This window comes from Chelonoidis abingdonii, chromosome 6, assembly GCF_003597395.2.
Source record: "Chelonoidis abingdonii isolate Lonesome George chromosome 6, CheloAbing_2.0, whole genome shotgun sequence".
NCBI lineage: Eukaryota > Metazoa > Chordata > Testudines > Testudinidae > Chelonoidis > Chelonoidis abingdonii.
In genome coordinates, this window is record NC_133774.1 from 114,228,961 (window position 1) to 114,249,401 (window position 20,441).

Consider the following 20,441-nt stretch of genomic DNA (forward strand, 5'->3'; position numbering starts at 1 on the left):
TGGATATTTTCTATAAATGCCTACTGGTATGTAGAATATGGGAAACACCATAAATCAAGGCCTTGTTTAGTGACATGGAATTCTCCAAGATAATTTATTCCCTTGTCCCTGTTTCTCCCTGGAGCCTTGTCCCATGAAACAGCTGATACGGCATCACTTTGCCACATGTGCCAACACTCACAATAGACAGCCTCTGGAACTGTTGCACTTCTGCTCCATTCTGTCTATTTGAAATATTTCCCAAAGTATCCTCTTGCTAACCCTCTCCTACATCTTCTGGCCTAGTGTCTAGAAACATCACTGCCAAATTTTGTGCAGCTTGAAAAGTGATATTTCTTCCCGCTGAGAAAGTTGCTGATTTCACCCTCCAGGTTCCCTGGAGCAGTGGGACAGTTAGAAGGGGCAGCCTAAAAGACTTAATTAAAGATTGCATTATATGCTCAAAGGCAACCTGAGTTCTCTACCTTTCAAGGACTTTGCAACTTTAATGTTCTTTTAATGTAGTTGGGGGAGGGGGACAATTGGAGGAGGGTTAATTTCCTAAATTTTTAAAAAGGCAAACTGATAACACAAATCACGTGGAACCATACTGACCACATGGGTCAAAAAGTAGCATTGGAAATGTTAGTTTCACAGGACAGGCCCCTGCCATTAGAGCTATCAGAGTAACCGATCACAGTAGTAATCATCCTTCAGGTGAACCAGACACTAGAAGGGGAAGAGAGACAATTCACCAGTGGGTTTCTCAGCTGTTTGCTTACAGCAGGGGTCGGCAACCTTTCAGAAGCGGTGTGCCGAGTCTTCATTTATTCACTCTGATTTAAGGTTTTGTGTGCCAGTAATACATGTTAACATTTTTAGAAGGTCTCTTTCTAGAAGTCTATAATAGCTAACTAAACTATTGTTGTATGTAACATAAATAAGGTTTTAAAAATGTTTAAGAAGCTTCATTTAAAATTAAATTAAAATGCAGAGCCCCCTGGACTGGTGGCCAGGACCCGGGCAGTGAGAGTGCCACTGAAAATCAGCTCACATGCTGCCTTTGGCACACGTGCCATAGGTTGCCTACCCTTGGCTTATAGCAAAAGAATGTTGACACTAAGGAATCCCGGATTCAATTCCAGGCTCTGGAGGGGAGTATGGTTTAGTGGTTATAGATCCATCTGCCATTATCCACCCCAGGTCCTGCCCCCTTCCTTCTCCTCGCCACAGCTCCTGGTCCCACCTCTAGCTCCCTTCTGTTCCTCATGCCTTTGCACTCAAGGTGATTGGATTTCCTCCTCTTCCATGATGTCTGGGAACTAGCAGAGTGGGCACTGAGAAGACAGACAAGACAGTCTCCTTGTTGTCAGTTCCAGTGCCTGGTGTAAGTGACCCTTGGCAGATATGAAGAGTAATTGTTGTAAAAGTCCTGTTCAGCCGTTGCATGGCACATGCACAGCCATTCTGTTGCGATGGTGTATGTGTAGTCCCATTGAGAAACAGCTGTGTGAGGAAGGAGCATGGTCAGTCCAGATGGAATCTTTGAGACTTGAGCTCCCAGCCACTAACAAACCTCTACTGATGATGTTTGAATTGTAGTTTTTCATTGGCCAAATTTGGGCAGATTTTTATGGGGACAGCAACAAGCACATCCTTGATCCCATGGCAATCCTCACCTACCCCATATTTCAAGTCCCTGTTTTAAAGCACAGATGCTCTAATGCCTCTCAATTAAATGGTGGCGAGATTTTAACATGGACAAAACAATGTATTTTTTCCCTAATCTTGACCGTGGAAAAGGCTGAACTGTTTTAGGGTAAATGTTACAAAAATATATGCCTGAGGCAGACACCCAGCATAGAGATTTGGGCAAAGTTAAAAGTAACTAAAAATAGCATTTCATAATGGAAAGTGTTGACGACCTTAGCTGAAGGTACCCCAGCTCTGCCTGTAATATCTAGCTATCTGGAGAATCCTTGAACGTGTAATGTGGTCTAGAGTTTCATCAGTCTGAATTTGAGACGGCATTCTTTACATATAGATGGCAAAGCCATAACTGAGTTGCTGATATGAATATCATCCCAAATAAGTGCCAATAAAATATTTAAACCACATCTTATCATCACATATTCTGTATATGCTACATGTCAGAGAAACCTCCTTTTAAGGGATTTAGAATAGATTCCAGGGAGATGGTTGGTAATATTTAAAAGTGCATGATAAAAGTATATATTACATGGCTCTGCAATTTTTCATGCAGATATCACCTCTCCCTCTGTATGTATGTGTGTGTGTGAGAGAGCTCTCTCTCTCTCTCTCTTTCACACACACACACAAATGACTGCTTTCTATTAAAATACAGCCTTCACTGGAATGGAACACAACAGCTATTTAACCAATCCCAAACAGAGCAGAAAGAATATTGCATTTATTGGAATTAGGGTGACCAGACAGCAAGTGTGAAAAATCAGGACAGGGAGTGGAGGGTAATAGGTCACTATATAAGAAAAAGCCCCAAATATCGGGACTATCCCTATAAAATTGGGACATCTGGTCACCCTAATTGGAATTCCAGGGGGAATTATCATATGTGCTTTCATACCATATCTAATTTAAAAGTTGTGATTGACCCATTAAGTAAGGATTGACTAATCAACCAGAACTTTTGCAGAATATTTAGTACCATGCCAGCTGATCATTCAAGCAATATTTGGTTTATCTGTATTTTTTTCTCACTTTCTCTTCCATAGAGAGTATCACAGCACATGAAATCACGAGGGCTGTGTTTGTGAAAATGAGTGCAGAATTTGTCCCATTATGTTTTTAAAATATTGTTTATAAATTCATATGAGGTCATTGTACTAACTTTTCTGTGTTTTAGAACACAAGATAGAAATTATATACAAGCTTCAAAATATGAATAACTTCAGGGGACTATATATATATTTCTTATTTTAACTGTAATTTTCAGAGTATTGGAGCACAGCATGGTACTGTATATCATATTGTTACTAAAAACCATTGGGTGAATTGCCCTATCATGATGATATAATGCAAATTGGATTAAACAGAAGTCATCTAAAATTAATAAATGAAACATTTAATTTGATCATGCCTTGAGTATAATTTGGGGAATCACCACCTTGCTACTAAAACATTGTCTTTTGCAAACCAGAATAAATCTAAGTACAGCACCCTTCCCTGTTATTCATGAGATGGATGTGAACACAGCCATGAGTAAAAGTGCAGTATTTTTATCACTGTCTGTCAAAACACTGCTGCTTATATAAATATATGCCCCATACCCAGTATTCAGGATTCTTGAACATGTGAAGCAATTGTTCTATGTCTCATCTATTGAGAGGATAAAAAGACAGTGGGGACTAGTGTTTAAAACAGAGGACTGGGTGCCTCAGCTCTTAGGTTGTACAGCTAGCTCTGCCATCAGTACAAAGGTGTAACACAGGGAAGACAATCACCTTTCCTCAGTTTTCCCATCTTTAATACTAATATAATACTTACAGGGGTGCTGTGAGGCTACATTAGTTTGCAAAGTGCGTTGAGATCCTCAGATGGGAGGCACTATATCATCATCATACTCTGCATTCATATAACACCTTCCATCTGAGGTTCATAAATGAGTGAAGTCTCACAACATCCTGACCTGAGACAATTATTATCTCAATTTTACAGCTGGGGAAACAGACAAAGATTAATGCCAACATTTTCAAATTTGGATGCCTAAAGACAGCATCTAAATCCATATTTAGGAAGCTAAATAAAAAGGTTCAGAGGTGTTGAGTCAACTTAAGTGCCTGGGCCAGTGTCACAATCCCAGAACCCCATATCTCCTGACTCCCAGTCCATTGTTTTTAAACACAATCTTCTTCCCCATCTGTGCAAAGCAGTATAATTATTATAAAGCTAGTCTGGAGAAATGGTCTGATTTCCAGATCTGAAGAACATTTACGACATGCCATCTCTATCCAAAATTCCCATACGACATTTTTTTTACTGCAGAATCTTCAAACTATCCATTATTGTATAATAATGAAGTCTCACGATCTCTCGGTTAGCATCATGCCATTCTTTCTTTAAAGTTACAATTTATGCTTTCTGAAATTAAGATAATTACATTTCAGATTCACTTTCTTTAAAGCAAGAACAAGGAAGACAAGATATTTTATACAGTTTACGAGGCCAGATAATTATTCATAAGACTTCCAGGACTTTTAGAGTAAAATCTGTGGCAATCCCAGGGCACAATAGAGAAGAAACAGGCAAATTATGTTTTTTAAAAATAATAATTGTTAGTTCCTGCAGATCAATTTTAGTCTGCAGATCTCCTTTACAAAGGAAGAGATGTACCATGACCCCCATTTCACAGAAGTGGGGTGAATTGACTGAAGTCACACAGCAGGTTAATGCAGAGCTAGGCATGGAACCCACATGTGACTCCTATCCACCGACACTTCCTCACACTGGCCTTTCTAGTAGCTGTAATTTCGCCATGTACTTATGCATTTTAAGATTTTATTGTTTCATGAAACTTCATGAGGGCTAATAAAATCATTCTTATCTTCTAATTATAATGACAAAATTGTACATACTTAAATAGCTTGTCACTTGCATTTAGCTCTTGACAAGTTGAATACAAGCCTGCTCTGTGTGGCAAATGAGACCTGTGTACTAGTAATTCTGCTTTTCCTTCAGATCTGCCAAAAAGAGCTCTGCTGTTCTGAAATATGCCAGGCAGCACTCACTAAACCCTCCAACCTCAAGAGAAAGCATTCTCAATTAGAAATACATTATGATTGTCACAGCTAAGCAATTTCTTAGAGACTAAAGGGATTTTTAGTGATTTCACAGTATAAAAAAAAAAGCAGTCAATGTAACACTAGAAAATTAAAATTCCAGTTGAGATGTTATGCAGTAAGTGAAAAGATTGAGCGGTTCAGTCATACAACTAAGAATAACCTTGCAAAGGATGCAGTGAAACTAAGATATGTGCTTCTCAATAGCAAGGAGCAGGTTTGTCACAAAAAGTGTGTTTCCAGGCCCATGTACCCAGTTATAAGAATATTTGTAAGTAGCACAATGAAAAACAGCAGCACTCAGGATTAAATTGGGTTCTGAGAGTTTTCTTCCTGCGGGAGCCAGTCAGAAATCCTGCTAATGGGCAACTTACACAGAACAGATGATGTCATTTTGATAATGCTTCCTTTTGGCTTTACACACGCCAGTGTTTCTGGCAAATAGCAGAAAACCCGAATGCATTTCCAGCCTGTCTCTACAACCTCCGATAAGATCAGCATCACAAGACAGAGGAGAAAATAAAAAGATACGAGCCCGTGATACAGTGTTTAATCAATTATTACATCAGTACTGAGTCTTGTGTAGCTACAGTCTGCTCTGATCATGAATTTACATGCGTATTGCCAGTGATTTGTTTCATTCACACAGATGTATAGATGGGTAATCACATCAGCAGACACAAACATTAGTAAGCAAAAGGGCATTTATTTTTAAACACTATTACATTTGCCAACTATTATTTAAAAAGGAAGACCATATTATATTAGTTCAAAACTATCCTGTTAAGCATGTATATTTAAACTCTAATTTTACAAACACGTAATGAAATAACTTTTATTTTACAAATAGCTATTTTAATAAGTATTATGAAAAACATGTTTTAAAAATAATTGCCAAAATCTCCCTCTTTAAATATACATGCTCCCTCCCCCCCTTGCTATTCTGAAGATTTCTTCCTTGGAAGCCAAAAAATATCTAAGTCACACTGAGTCCTCATCAAACCCTACTGACAGCAGTAGTGATATAAAAAGGTAAAAGCACTGTACAAAGTATGCAAGTACAGCATTTATAGATTTTAATACTGTACACGCTTGCATTTGTTTTTAAAATGTTTTATAAAAACTCCTATTTTAAAACAAAAAATTGAATGTCCTTCCCTGGCTGTGGAAAATATATAAGCCATTGTAATCCTATCTTGTTATTAAAACTTTACGGTTTTCCAGGATGATGGGGCAGACATTGTGGTGAGAATTTTTATCCTCTTTATTGGATGCCATATATTAAGGTTTTCCTAGCAGTTGATGCTTCTCTCACAGAAGTCGATGGTAGTTTTACCACTGACTTTAAATGGAAGCGGGACCGTATTCCAAGTTTTCTTTGGCATGTCATTTTGCAGTGCCTCTTAATCTCAGTTTCCTCCAATGCATGATGCAAAATTAATACACAGCCTTTAATACATTAACAAGAAAAACCAAATCTGGAGCAATTTGAAATTAACATGGATATCTGTAGGGATTGTTTTAAATATTTACTGGTAAATTCACTGAAAAACTCAGAGTATTTATTTTAGCCAAAAGTGATTTAATGTAATGAAGGGATACAGTCTTCAAACCAAGCACTGGTGTATTCTGTATGTTTTCCACCAAAATTTAATCTGTTTACTTCCCTGTAGTGTGTGTGGGTTTATTCCTTTGTTGCTTCCTTTATAGTCCCTTCTGGCATTTCTTCTGGAATGAGCTTTTCAAAAAGGTGCGGTACCCAGGGTCATCCACGTATTCATTCTTAAACCGGGTACTCAGTACTCTCTGTCTCTTCTTTTCTCCCTGGATAATATCTGCTCCATAAAATGTGTCTTCAAATCTCATGTCGGAGGCTGTCGACTAAAAACAGACATTAATTACCTCTTCAGTTTCACAGAGGAAATCACATTCTGACTCCCTCCAGGGCAAGCACATGAAAGCACAGACACCTTTGGTTTAGACAAACTGAAGACAATTTTAAGGGCTAACTCAGAGAATTACATCGTTATGAAGTTATCTGTGCTTCAGAACACGCAGTTTTACGATAGTGTTTCTAAGAAAATCCATTCATGTTAAATAAATGTTGAACGTATTTTTTTTAAACTCACTTTGCAGTGTTTAGTTCCACATATTTGTGGGGTTTCTTAAAATTCATCTGACTGACTCTAGCTGTTGGATTTCATTGTGTCAAAAGATCACAGAATCACAGAAATGAGAAATGGGAAAGATCACATTGGGTTCAGTTCATCCATCTGCCAGTGTGTAGGTTTCTTCCCAACAGTAATGTATATTATCTAGCATTTTATCCAGTGTAGTTTTAAATGTAAGGGACTGTATGATGCCAACTATTAAAAAGGTGCCCTGTACAATTGCATGGCTTGTGTGGAAAGAGAGTCATGAGTTCAGCTGGTGCTGGAAAATGTAAAAAAAAAATGAGGGCAAAAACTGAAACGGCAAATGTCTAGCTATTGAAAAAATAATGACAGTGACAAATGACAGGAATTTTAGGGCCCACTGCTGAAGCCAGTAGCAGAACTCCCATGAAGTCAATGGCATGGGATCAAGCTCTTTAAGATGAAGAGATCATCATATATCCCTAGTTGTTTAACAGAAAGGGTGGAACCAACATTATAAACCATGGGACTAGTCCTGCAAGGAGTTGAGTAACCTCTGACTTGAGGGTACTCAGCTGAGTTCCAGATGAGTTCCATGGACATCGAAGATGCACTCAGCACCTTGAGTACTGAGCTGTACGTTTGTGAAGCCCAAGTTAACAACAGGGAAACTGCATCAGACTTTCCACTGCGGGGAAAACTGCACTTCTCATCAATAGCAAGCATTTTGTTTCTGGAGTTTGTTAAATTTAATAGTCTAAATTTCATGTTTTAAAATAATACCTAATTCCACTAAAAAGTTAATGGTGTCACATGCGAAAGTAAAATATTGATCTATAAAAATGCCACTATTTTAAAAGAATAACAAAAACCAGCCACATCTATATTGTTGTTCTTAGTCAAGTGCAACAATAAAACAGATTTACAGTATGTCTAGTTAATTCTAAACTCCTGCTATACACTCTATAAAACAACAGGAGGCAATGGGGCCTTTTCTGAATATAATGAAAAACAACCAATTGTACTCACCCAGGTGGCTTGCTTGTTATTTTTTTCAAGAACCATCTATCTTAAGCCTTAGCACACTGAAGGACGAGTGTACTCCTCTGAAGTAAACTGGCCCTGAGGTGTAAACGTCTACAATATTTGACTTCTGAACATCCCTGGCAGAAGGAGCTCTGCCCCTCCCCATTCTTATTGCCTTCTTGCTCCCCTCTTGCTCTCCTGAGTGAGATACGCCACCTTCCTGGAAAAACACTTCACAGCAAAGAGACAACCTCATCCTTCTCTTCTTCTCCCCAGCTGCCAGTCCCAGCTCCCCTCTCAGACATGGTGCCAGGTCCATGTCACTTCTTACTCCAACCACACCTTCCAATATGTGCCATGAACATGCTTCAGGCTGCGGCTGAGAACTGGCAACATGGAGAAGCAGCTCATGTCAGGTGGGCATGCTGAGGAAGTAGTGGACGCGAATATAAGGTCAGGATTTGCTTCTCCAAAAAATCCTGACCTGTCTCCATTTTCCAGCTGCAAGAACCCCCCCTCAGCCACACCCCAGAGCCTCCTGTCTGATTGCCCCAACCTCACTTAAATAGACATTCCCCAGATGACCCCCACCTCTCATCCCTGGGGAATCACCTAGTTTCCATATGGTTAATCTTATACAATGCATGTGAGAGTAGGGACGGTATGTGCAAGTACACATCTTATTAGCAATAAGAAACACACAGTGCTGCTGTTCTCGTTTACAGATATGTTCACATTATCTTTAAATACAATATGGATATTTTATTCATTAGCTGTCAAATTTAAATATTATAAGATTTTTTTAGTCTGTATGCTTCCATTTTACATGTTAAAAAATGACTAGGAGTTAACTAACAGTGTATGATTTTGAGTGGACTGCTGAGAAACAGAGCAGTGTGTGTTATATGGAAATGAGATGAAGAACATGGCGTCTCTGAGTCTGAGTATTTGACCCTCTGAGTAACTGATATAGGACTGTACAACATTTAAAATTCATGCCAAACTTCGGTAATACAAACCTTCTCTCTCTTCCAGTACCTGTATGATGGAATGCAGCATGTCTTAATCTTAAAGGAGTTCTGTTCTTATGGTGTTGTGTGAATTTTACATACGGTACTGTGTTGGAATAACTGATTGCTGCATACCAGCTGGAATTTATGCAAGAGCTGGGAAAGTATTTGAGAGCTTGGAGTCCAATTAAAAACCCAGTGTAGTCAATGGGAGTCCTGCCATTGACTTTAATGGGATTTGGATCAGGTTCTTTGTTGTTTTTGGTTAAATTTGTGCTTTTAGAATTATAAACTTTGAGAACTTGGAAAATGTACATAAAGAGCATATATTTGATAAGGGTATGGAAAGAACAGTTCATCTGTCAACACGAGATGTTCTTACTTAATCCTTCATGCTCTGACAGATGTTCTACCAAGATGTCCCTGTCAGCAGTCAAGATGTGTGTTTGATTACAGTATTTGGCTGTATTAACAGAACAATAAACCAGTCTGACTGGCCAGTGCACACTTTTGCTACTTGTAGGAATTTGGATAGCTGCACTAGCACTGACTCGTCACAAAAATCCTTTTGAAGTATAAAGGACTAATTCAGAATAAAGTCACAGCTCGGTTTAAAGTCTTTTGAGTAAATTAATATTAGAACATTTGTATTTGTAAATACTTACGAAACGGGCTTTCACTCGTTTAGGCAGCTCTTCATCTAACGTGTAGATCTCTTCCCTCTTCATTGCTATCTGAGAACCATCTTCAAACTCAACCTAATTTGATACGAGAATTTTAGAAAAATATAAGCTCATTGTTTGCAATCCTCAGGCACTCTCCAACAATACACAGATTATCTACAGAGAGTTCAAACATTTGAGTTAAATAGTCATCTATTGTTATTTTTAGGAAGGAGAATAAAGAACCACCACCAAGAAACACCGTGAAGAGTTAAGGATTATAGTCAGAAAATAATCACCAGTTAGGCTATGTCTACACTTGTGCGTTGCCCTGGGTACTTGTCCATGCACTGATAGTACATGTATCCCATATTCCTGCTGAGCATCCAGATACAATGTGCTGAGCTTGGGTATATGACATGCATATATACCCCACACCCACACTGCCCTTTTCAGTACATGACGATAGCGCTGCCATTCCAGCGGCAGTATCACAGAGTCCTTTGTGTCCAAGGAAACACTCTGAGAACCGCCTTGTTGTGTGTTGCTGGTACTGTGTGCCGCATTTTGTGATGGCAGCTCTCAATTATGTCTCCCTTCTGCCTAACTGTATTGAAGAAATGGAGCAAGTCTATGATGATGTAATTCTGCTCCTGCGACAAATGTTCATGTGGTCCAGTATCGGATGGAATGCATCCAGAGAAATTTGAGACACTGAAAATGGCTAACCAAGAGGGCGTATGAAAATCCACTGGGGTTGCAAGGAAAAGATGTGTTGAATGCTGGGATTGCCATGGCATGGCCATAGGTGGACTGTTGCTTCTGGTCCTGGAGAACCACAATCGTGTGGTGCAACCACCTCATCTTGGAAAGCTGGAATGATGACCTGTGGCTGCAGAAGTCATATTATGGAAGCAGACCTTCATGGAGTTGTGCAAGCAGCTTGCACCAATCCTCTAGCACCAGATCACTTGTTCTCAGAAACTCATAGCAGTACAGAAGCAGGTGGTTATTGCCCTTTGGAAGCTGGCAACTTCTGACAACTATTGGTCAGTTACAACCCAGTTGGGGTTAGGAAGTCAACTGTCAGAATGGTGGTTGTACAGGTTTGCCACAATACCAATACTGGAATCTACTCAGGCGTAGTTGTCATATCCAAAGTCCCTTAAATTACAGCAGGATATCAGAAGATGGGGTTTCTGAATGGTGCAGGGGCCATCAATAGACAACACATCCCAGTACTTTGCCCACTGAAAGGGGAGAGTGAATATGTGAACCAAAAAGTTTACTATTCACTTGTTCTCCAAGACTCAGTGGACCACCAAAGTCAGTTCATGAGACTAATGTTGGACATATGAGGAAAGGTCCATGATCCCAGGGTGCTCAGGAGGTCAGGATTGTACAGCGGGCAGGGGGGGGAAGGAGGAGAGAAGGGATTTTATTCCCCAGAAATGCCATAGCTCTGCAGACTTTCTGTTCCCATAGTTATGCTGAGGGACCCTGCATATGCACTCCTAACTTGGCTCGTGAAGCTCTTTCCAACATCACTGACCCAAGAAAAAGGTAATTCATCTATAGCCTGAGGAGCTGCAGTATGGCAGGGGAATGCCTTTGGGAATCTGACAGCTCATTGGCAATGCCTGCAAACACAACTGAATGCCAAGGTAGCCAACACAGTTTGCATTATCATGGTATGCTGCATCTTGCACAATGTATGCGAGGCTAAAAGAGAATATTCCCAGAGCTACTGGGCACAGGGCAGATCTGGTTTACAAAGCCTGTACAGGCAGCTAGATCCCACCCAGGTGCACACTGCTCATGGTTCCCAGGTGGCAATGGAAATTTGTGATGCTATTTTCTCGTACATTGTGGAGCAGCGTAGAGCCACAAAGTGACCTGGGAAAGTGCCGAGGGACACTATTTTGACGCTATGATACTGCTGAAAAAGCTCAATAGATCATTGCTACATGATTGTCCAGCGACATACTTCAGTCAGTATCGATCCCCTACAGCCAATGGTAATGTCATAACTGAAAGCAGACAACTGGGTGAGGGCACACAAAGTTAACACCTCTAGCTGTGGTTTTGAGCTGTGGAGAACATATAGGCACTGTATCGCCATCCTTGAGCAATGCTGTGTTGCATGTTAACAACTCGCTTTCAGGTTGCTTTATGGGGAGTAATTAAGGATTGTTAAAGTAATTTAAAAACAGTCCTGTAAGATTTTGGGATGGGCTTCACATATTCCTTCTTCACAGTGTTTTCTGACATCCTTGCTCACATAGCTCAGGCGCTATGCATGAGTACTTCTGTGCATCAAGCAGTGACTATTTGGTGAGGTTGAGAGAAGAGGGTTCGAAAAGCATGGTTCAGTGTCAGATATCTATACTGTTAATTTACTTTTGTTTCCTTTGTCTGTTTTGTCAATTAAGTCATTAACAAAGCCATAAAGACAGTTCAGTTAACTTCTTTTCTGTTTTTCATTCTGGTGCTTTGGACAGCAACAATTACTTCACAGTTTAGTTCACTGTAATGAACCTTTTTTCTTTTTTTTTTCTTTTTTAACACTAGGAAATTCATGACTGGGGCTGAAGGTGACATAGGAAGGACAGAATTCATTGCATTTCTTTGGCACAAGACATTTTGAAGACATCACAGTCATGTGTCGTAAATCCTGCTGACCCATCCCTAAAATGGAAAATATCACATTGATCATACTCAGAAAGCGAGCTGCACACACAAGTGAAGTGAATGGTAACTTTTATTTACAAACGTACATCAAACAAAGGACTAAAACAGTTTGTAACAGAGACAAATTAATAAAAATAAAAATAGTACAATTCCCTGAAACTGGGTAAACATTAGTGTTTGAGTACATGTCTTCTTGCCCTTCCCCTCCCTGAGAAGAGGGGATAAGACTGTGGAATATTGTGCGGGTGGGCAAACAGAGAGGTATCCTGAATGGGGGTAAACAAAGACTGGCTACAGGGACTGGATTGGGCTTATTGTTCCTCACTAGCAGGCTTTGGGGGGGGGGTGTCCCCTGTGCATAGTTTTGGGTGCTGACAGTCTGGTGTGCCAGGTATCCAGCATGCTCCTCCCCGGCAGAGGTGGTGGTGGAGTTCACCACCTCAGGAGCAGCCTGGACAACAGCTGGAGGAAGAGGAGAAGCAGCAGGAGGAGGACGTGCTGCCTGTTCTGGAGGGAAGCAGAAGCCCAGTAGCGGACAGGCCCCAAAAGTATTCTGCCATCAGCTGTACTAGGGACTGCATGAGTGAATGGTCCCACTCCCTATGGGCATGCTCCCACTCCATGAACCGGTTCATGAATTACTCTTCCTGCCTAAGACCCCAATCCTCCCTAGCCCTAAGGAACTCTACTGCTCTTGACTTCTCCTGTCAATGCCAGCAAGCATGGTCCTTGGCTCTGCTATCTCTGTGGTGTTCTTTCTGCCCTCCTCGCAGAACGAGTTCCCTGCCAGCATCAGGAATGTCCTGACAAGTCAAAGACAAGGCTAGAGTTATATTTCATTTCTCCTTTGCAGGAACCTAAGGAACCCCTACGTACACATGTCTCGCAAGGTAACTGTGCTTCCAAAAGCCACAATATTGATACATTTTAGCATCCCAGAAATGCTACTGTTATAGCCTCCTTCCTTCTGACTACTTTTGCTTCCCAGAAGGCAGGAGCTGAGGGTAAAAACAGCAAGATACCCTGCAGTACTGCTATGAAAATGTTGCACTGTAGTGCATCAAGGAGTCAGTTGCAGTGTGGTTTGAGTCCTTTCAGGATTTACATTACTAGTTACCTATATATTCTTTAAAAGGCTGGCCATCATTTGGGGAACACAGCAGAATTCAAGGTACCAGAATGGAGAAGAGAAGTGGTTTTCCAGATCTGTGGAAACATCTAGCCACCTATGCCAGAGAGATGTTTCTGCTGATGATGACCCCCTGCATTGCTGACTGGAGAGGACAGGTGAGCTAGGAAGGTGGACCAAGCACATTTGCCCTGCCATAAAACCTGAAGAACCAGCTTGAATTTCTGCTACACCAAAAATCTGTGGAATTATGCTTACAAAACTTGAAGGCAATTTAAAGGAAATTGACTGTATTCTCAGCTAGCAGATGGAGTGGTCCTGCTTTGAGCAGGGGGTTGGACTAGATGACCTCCTGAGAACCCTTCCAACCCTGATAATCTATGATTCTATGAATTTCCCATAAAAAAAGAACAGAGAACCACCGAAAATATCCATCCAGCTCCTAACTCCCTATACATTGCAAAGTCTGGCCCGTGTCCAGCGAGCAACATGGAAAGGGAAAACATAGTGTAGCACTATAAATGTATACTCTTCTCCAAACTTTTGGATTAACACCAAAAGCCAGTCACTAAGGGACACAGCATTGTGTCTGTGGAACTGCTGGAGGGAATGCTTCACCCACCCCCACTTCTCCCAGCTTCTGCAGAGTGGCTCAGCATGGAGAGGGACCACTCACCAGGGACTGGGAATGGTAATAAACATTTGCAATGGTCACAAGGAGAAAGGACTGCTCTGATTTCACCATTCTCTTCCCAGACATAAGCGGGCCCACACCCCAGACACCATCCACACCCACAGCCCTTTCACATGGCTCCCATTTGCAGGGGGAGAAAGTTTGGGGTCTTTGAGCAAACATAAATGTCATAATATTGTTCTTTCCCAACTTGGGTCCCTTCATAACTTGTGCCCTTCCTCCGTCCCTTCCTTTCCCTCTGGTCTACATAGCCCAGCCTATTGCTATTCAGAGTCCTGGATGAGAAATGCACAGACACAGGGGCACAGTGACTGCTTATTAATAATCTGCTACAGCTTCCATTAAATGCTTTATAGTGGTTCATAGAATTTAAATTAATAATTGATTTACAGCTGTGTCTTGCTTGGGGACCATGTAGGGGTGGAGTGTGGATGAGGTGTGGGAGTCGGCATCAGGCATGTATTACTAATGCAAGAGGGGCTATTTACAAGGAACACGGGGCTGTACTGTAACTTACCAGCCTTGGATTCCAATTCCTGTGATGGCTTAGGGTCCTCCTCAAGGGGGACTTCCTCAATCAAGTCCATCGGGTAGAGGTGTTGACTACTGTGCTTCTCTTTCTCCAGGTCTCCCTCCAGGACTTCCTCTGAGGTCCCTGCTGCCTCCTCACCCTGCCCCTCATCAGTGTCCCATCATATGATGAAGCCGGTGGGTGAGGATAGAATCATGAGTCACTTCAGGCTTGATACTCACAGCCTTGGAGAGCCCCTACTCCAGCTCATCGTAGTATGGGCATGTGTCATGTTTCTCTCCTACAGCAAATGTTGGAGTCCTTCACACTCTGGGACAGGAGCCTGAGGAGCTCCATGTGCTCCCAGCACAGGAATGGGGTCCAGTGAATGCCTGCCTCCTTTAGCCTCCATAAAATCTCCTGGTAAAGGCATATGTTCCTGCCAGTATGCGTTAAATTGTGGAGGACGGCCTGGTCTGACCACATATTAATCAGCACGTGGATGTGCTTCAGAGATCAGGAGGCAGCTCTTGGAACATGATCTGTGATCACCAGTGCTGATTAATCCAATTCACAGGAGAACTGATCTTAAATGCTCAGCACAGGTTGCTATTACCTATGTATATTTGGGTAAGGGTCAGATGGCGAAAGGATCAATGCATTGTGGGAATGGCCTTGGAGGACTATCGATACTCATGACCTGGTGCATATGCTTTACCCCCATCTACACGGTACTGGGGAACAGGTACAGGGCCATGGCACAAGGGAGGCATGAATATGCCCACACCCTTCAGGCATGCCAGCTGTCTCACATTATTCTGTCCTTCCGGAACATGCTTCAGGGCTTCAGATGGGGACAATAAGGGAGTCATGACACAACAATTTACATCTCACCATGCACGGTCACAAGCATAGACACAGCTGTAGATTAACATGCAAAAGGACTGCACTACCAATGTTGAAATTTGTATATAAAAGTACAAATGTATTCGATTAGGAATGCTAAAGAACACCAACATATACAACATCACTTTATCACATATTAAGACGTCATTATGTTGTTTATGTTTGCTTCTAATTTCCCAAGTGGTATAAATTAACTTTACTATGCTATGTTTCAAGGTTGTGGAAGACCACGTCAAAAGACAGGAGATCTGAGTGACACTCAGGGAAATGCCAGTTAACAGAATTATATTGAATCTGATGGAATTTCTTTAAAATGCTCTGTTCAGAAGATGAAAAGCTTTATCATGCTTAGGTTTAGATTTAATCCAACATGAACCCCTTTAGCAGAAAATGAGAAAGGAAATGCAGTTAGGTGCAGGGAATGCTAAAATCCTCAGCCTTCCAACCACTTATGCTTTTTGAGACGCTTCTGCTCTCCTCCCCCACCACCACTATCCATCCCTGGAATCCTTCACCTACAAGAGATGAATGTCTGCTACTATCTACAACGGTATTTTGAGTTCCTTCAGAAACTTTAATTTAAAACTAGTTTTCAGAAAACTTACACGGGGCCCAATCCTGCAAGCTCATATTGCTTCAGTGGAACTACCTGAATAACAGCTATATGCAGGAGTCAGGGTTGCAGGATTAGGCATAAATGATGTGAAAATATACATTGAAATACATATACTTCTAAAAGAACCCTGACAAGAAGCACAATTAGCACAATGCACGTACAAAAATATAGGGCTTGCTGGTTCACATTAAAATGTTGCCTTGTAGGTTTCAAATCAAAACTTCAAACAAACTAAATCTCTCAGATTAATTGTGCACAGTTGAAAAGCTTTCTGGGACTGACATAGAATACATACAGTAACAACAGCCAAGGTACAGAGCTGTGAACTATTAAAATCCTTAAGAGAAGTAATTTTAACTCCATCATAAAGGACCTGGGCCACATCCTGGTATGCCACTGAACTGCACAAAGCCCAGGTTAGAGGATGGGGTGCAAAGATGTCTTACAGTGCATCTTCACACTCCCTGATTCTACTGCTAACATGTGCAGGACAGGTCTCCATGCATATTAGAGCAGTTTGAAGCCTGCTTGAACTTAATCCATGCTGTAAATAGTGACAAGGAATCAAAAATATACCCAATGATCAGTACAGTGTTGGGACATTGCTATCACTGCCCATGCCCCTGCCCCCTTTGACAATGTCTCTTTTTCCAAGCCACTATGGCAGTACAGAGGAGAGAGGTGAATGGTCTACATTCACTGTAGTCCACCAAAGAATCACCCTGATGTTGGGGTGATTTTCCCCGGCTCTGTTAAATGGGCTTTAGGACCAAATTACATTGGTAGTATGGCACTGAGCAGCCATACCACACAAGAGAATCTGAACCCCATATGTCCAGTTTGAGGTATGGAGGATCTAGGCCAGCAGTTCTCAACCAGGGGTACACGCACCCCTGGGGCTACGCAGAGGTCTTGTTATAGTCTTATTTTTCCCAAAGTGGTGTTATTATCGTGGTTGGTTTATTGTAGTTTCTACCATGCACTTGGGTACTCAACGCTGCTGACTGATTTTTCTCAGAGAGACATGTGCTTTTGAAAACACACAATTATTCTGTCTCTGAAATCAGGACTGAGCTCTTTAGTCTTGTCCACAGTACTGAGTTCTCCTTTCTCTTAAAGTTTATAACACGCCTTAATGTGCATGTTAGTTAATATAAGATTGCCTCATTGAACAGCCGAAAATGTGTCTATTGAAACTATGTTTTTCATTGTCCTTTCTCTCATCCCTTTTTCTGAAACTTCGCTAGCTCATTAAAGTCAGGTGCCCAGTTATACCATTAATTAAATGACTACAAATGCTTAATAAAAGCAAACAAACAACATAATATACTGAAGTCTTGTTTTATAGGATGTGATCCATTGAATAAACCTGAGTTCCTATAAAATGATACACTCTCTTCCTTTGGAATTTTAAAGTTACAGGATTGTACATAGCAATAATTAGCTACAGCAGCAGCTCAGCCATTGCAAACAATTGGGGACAGCTCTATTTGATAAGGTAAAGGCATTACTGTTTAAGAGTCAGTACTTAACTCATATCCCTGCCTTCCAGAAACTTTAAAACTGTGGCATGGCCAGCCCACCTTTGATATGGAATGGGTTATTTGTAATAAACATGATGACATTTGAAAGAAAATTCCTAATACGCACATAATAAAAAAATATGGGCACTCACCTGATACATGTGAGCTACATTTGCTCCCAGATATTTTGCCCCATACAGTTTTCCATCAGGCCACTTCACTTGGACCACCTCTCCCTCTGCAGGTGGACCCAGCTTCTGGCAGTCTCTGCTCTATTTACAAACAAGGGATTGTTTCTCAAATCAGTGATTAAGCAATTAAATTTTGAAAATACCAGTAAGCTGCTTCTTACAACTTGATAATTAGAGGGGAGTTATTATCATCATGTGTGTTTCAAGCATTATAATCTTGCTAATGGGCTAACAAAACACACCGTTCATCTTCGTGAGAAGGAACTAGTGACCAAAGAAACACTCCTAACAGTTTGATGTCATGATGTCAAAGCAATGTGTATGAATCAGATAGTTATCAGCAGTGGTGCTGCTTTTCCCCAATTTCATTTTTGTCGCATAGTGAAGATGAGGTTTAACAAAGTGCAGCTACATATTTGCCAGAGGTCTATGGAGGTTGTTTTTTTTAACATACTTAAGCAATTTATATTTTGCTAACACCAATGCATTCCTGCTAGATGTTTACTGATTGCAATATACACATGACTGATCAAATTACAATGTCGAGAGCATCAGCAGGTTCCTTGCTTAGCTGGTATATCCATGTACAAAAAAAATTTAAAGGTTTACTGCCACCTTTGTATCACCTGAACTCTGGGCTTGGCTCCCGGTATAACATATGCTGGCTTTAAACCACTCACTCCGTAGGATGCTCTGCCAGGCCAATATAGCCAGAGAGGAGAGTACACTATTCACACTCCGACCCACACTTCTACACTTGGAATTGGGTGAAGGACCCGAGAAGAGTCTTTATGTCAGCTCTGTATTAGCTGAGGAAGCAATCTTTTGCAGTCACTTTTCCTCCGGGGCCATCTCAGCCAGCTATCCACCCATGTAAAGCAGCCCACAGGTTCAAATTATGACTCAAGTCACAAATGAAAGGGGATTTAGTGGGAACATCCTAACCTGTACTGACTCCCTGTCAGTCAGCAAATTGTTCGGCATTAATGGCAGACCTAGAACTGGAATAGCAAGGCTGTTGCAAAATAGCATTGGGGTACACTGACAATTGTTTGTAGTTTGCCCAGCACCTAGCTGTTAGTCTAGTTACTGCAGTAATGCTTGCCATTTTGAGAGCAACAAATTCACACCAAATATTTTAAAAATATGAATTATTTCACAAGACATCTCACACTTCATCGTGCATTTACATTTAGAACATACCAGACTGAGAGATGAAAATTAGCCTCTCTCACAGCCAAGGGCCTCCAGGCACCTAAATGCCTAATCATGACTAACGACATCGAAGTGAGAGCGAGGAGACTGCAATAGTGTTTACATGGATAATAACTTATTTGACTCTTACCTGAATGTTATCTTACCACTAGGGCTGCTGATTAATTCCACTTAACTCAAAAAAATGAACTGTGATTAAAAAAAGTAATCGTGATTAATCGCACAGTTAAGCAATAGAACACTCATTCAAAGTTATTAAATATTTTGGATGTTTTTCTACATTTTCAAATATATTGATTTCTATTATAACACAGAATACAAAGTGTACAATTCTCACTTTATATTATTTTTATTATAAATATTTGCACTGTAAAAATGATAAAAGATAGTATTTTTCAATTCACCCCATACAGGTACTGTAGTGCAATCTCTTTATTGTGAAAGTGTAACTTACAAAAATAGATTTTTTTTGTTACATAACTGCACTCAAAAACAAAATAATGTAAAACTTTAGAACCTACAAGTCCTCTCAGTCCTACTTCTTGTTAAGCCAATTGCTAAGACAAACAAGTTTGTTTACATTTACAGGAGATACTGCTGACTGTTTCTTATTTACAATGTCACCTGAAAGTGAGAACAGGAGTTCACATGGCACTTTTGTAGCTGGCATTGCAAGGTATTTACGTGCCAGATATGCTAAACAGTAATATGCCCCTTCATGCCTTGGCCACCATTCCAGAGGACGCTTCCATGCTGATGATACTTGTTAAAAAAAATAATGCGTTAATTAAATTTGTGACTGAACTCCTTGGGGGAGAATTGTATGTATCCTGTTTTGTTTTACCTGCATTTTGCCATATATTTCATGTTATAGCAGTCTTGGATGATGAACCAGCACGTTCGTTTTAAGAACACTTTCACTGCAGATTTGACAGAACGCAAAGAAGGTACCAATGTGAAATTTCTAAGGATACAGCACTCGACCCAAGGTTTAAAAATCTGAAGTGCCTTCCAAAATCTGAGAGGGACGAGGAGTGGAGAATGCTTTCAGATGTCTTAACAGAGCAACACTCCAATGCGGAAACTACAGAACCCGAATCACCAAAAAAGAAAATCAACCTTCTGCTGGTGGTATCTGACTCATATGATGAAAATAAACAAGCATCAGTCCGCTCTGCTTTAGATTGTTATCGAGCAGAACCCATCATCAGCATGCACACATGTCTTCTGGAATGGTGGCTGAAGCATGCAGGGACATATGAATCTTTAGCGCATTTGGCACATAAATATCTTGCGATTCTGCCTACAACAGCGCCATGTTCTCACTTTCAAGTGA

At 40.8% G+C, this 20,441-nt stretch overlaps 1 protein-coding gene across 3 annotated transcripts in view; it reads right to left on the minus strand.

Annotated features, from left to right (window-relative positions):
• Positions 1-5,482: 5,482 nt before the first annotated feature.
• KDM4C (lysine demethylase 4C) overlaps positions 5,483-20,441 on the minus strand; it is a 431,136-nt gene continuing 416,177 nt past the window's right edge. For all 3 annotated transcript variants that reach the window (XM_032803407.2, XM_032803405.2, XM_032803406.2), the window contains 3 exons: positions 17,852-17,971; positions 9,633-9,725; positions 5,483-6,677 (listed from right to left, as the gene is read on the minus strand). In XM_032803407.2, the coding sequence (XP_032659298.1) occupies positions 6,501-6,677; positions 9,633-9,725; positions 17,852-17,971 (390 nt within the window). In that variant the 3' untranslated portion in view covers positions 5,483-6,500. The remainder of the gene's footprint in view (positions 6,678-9,632; positions 9,726-17,851; positions 17,972-20,441) is intronic.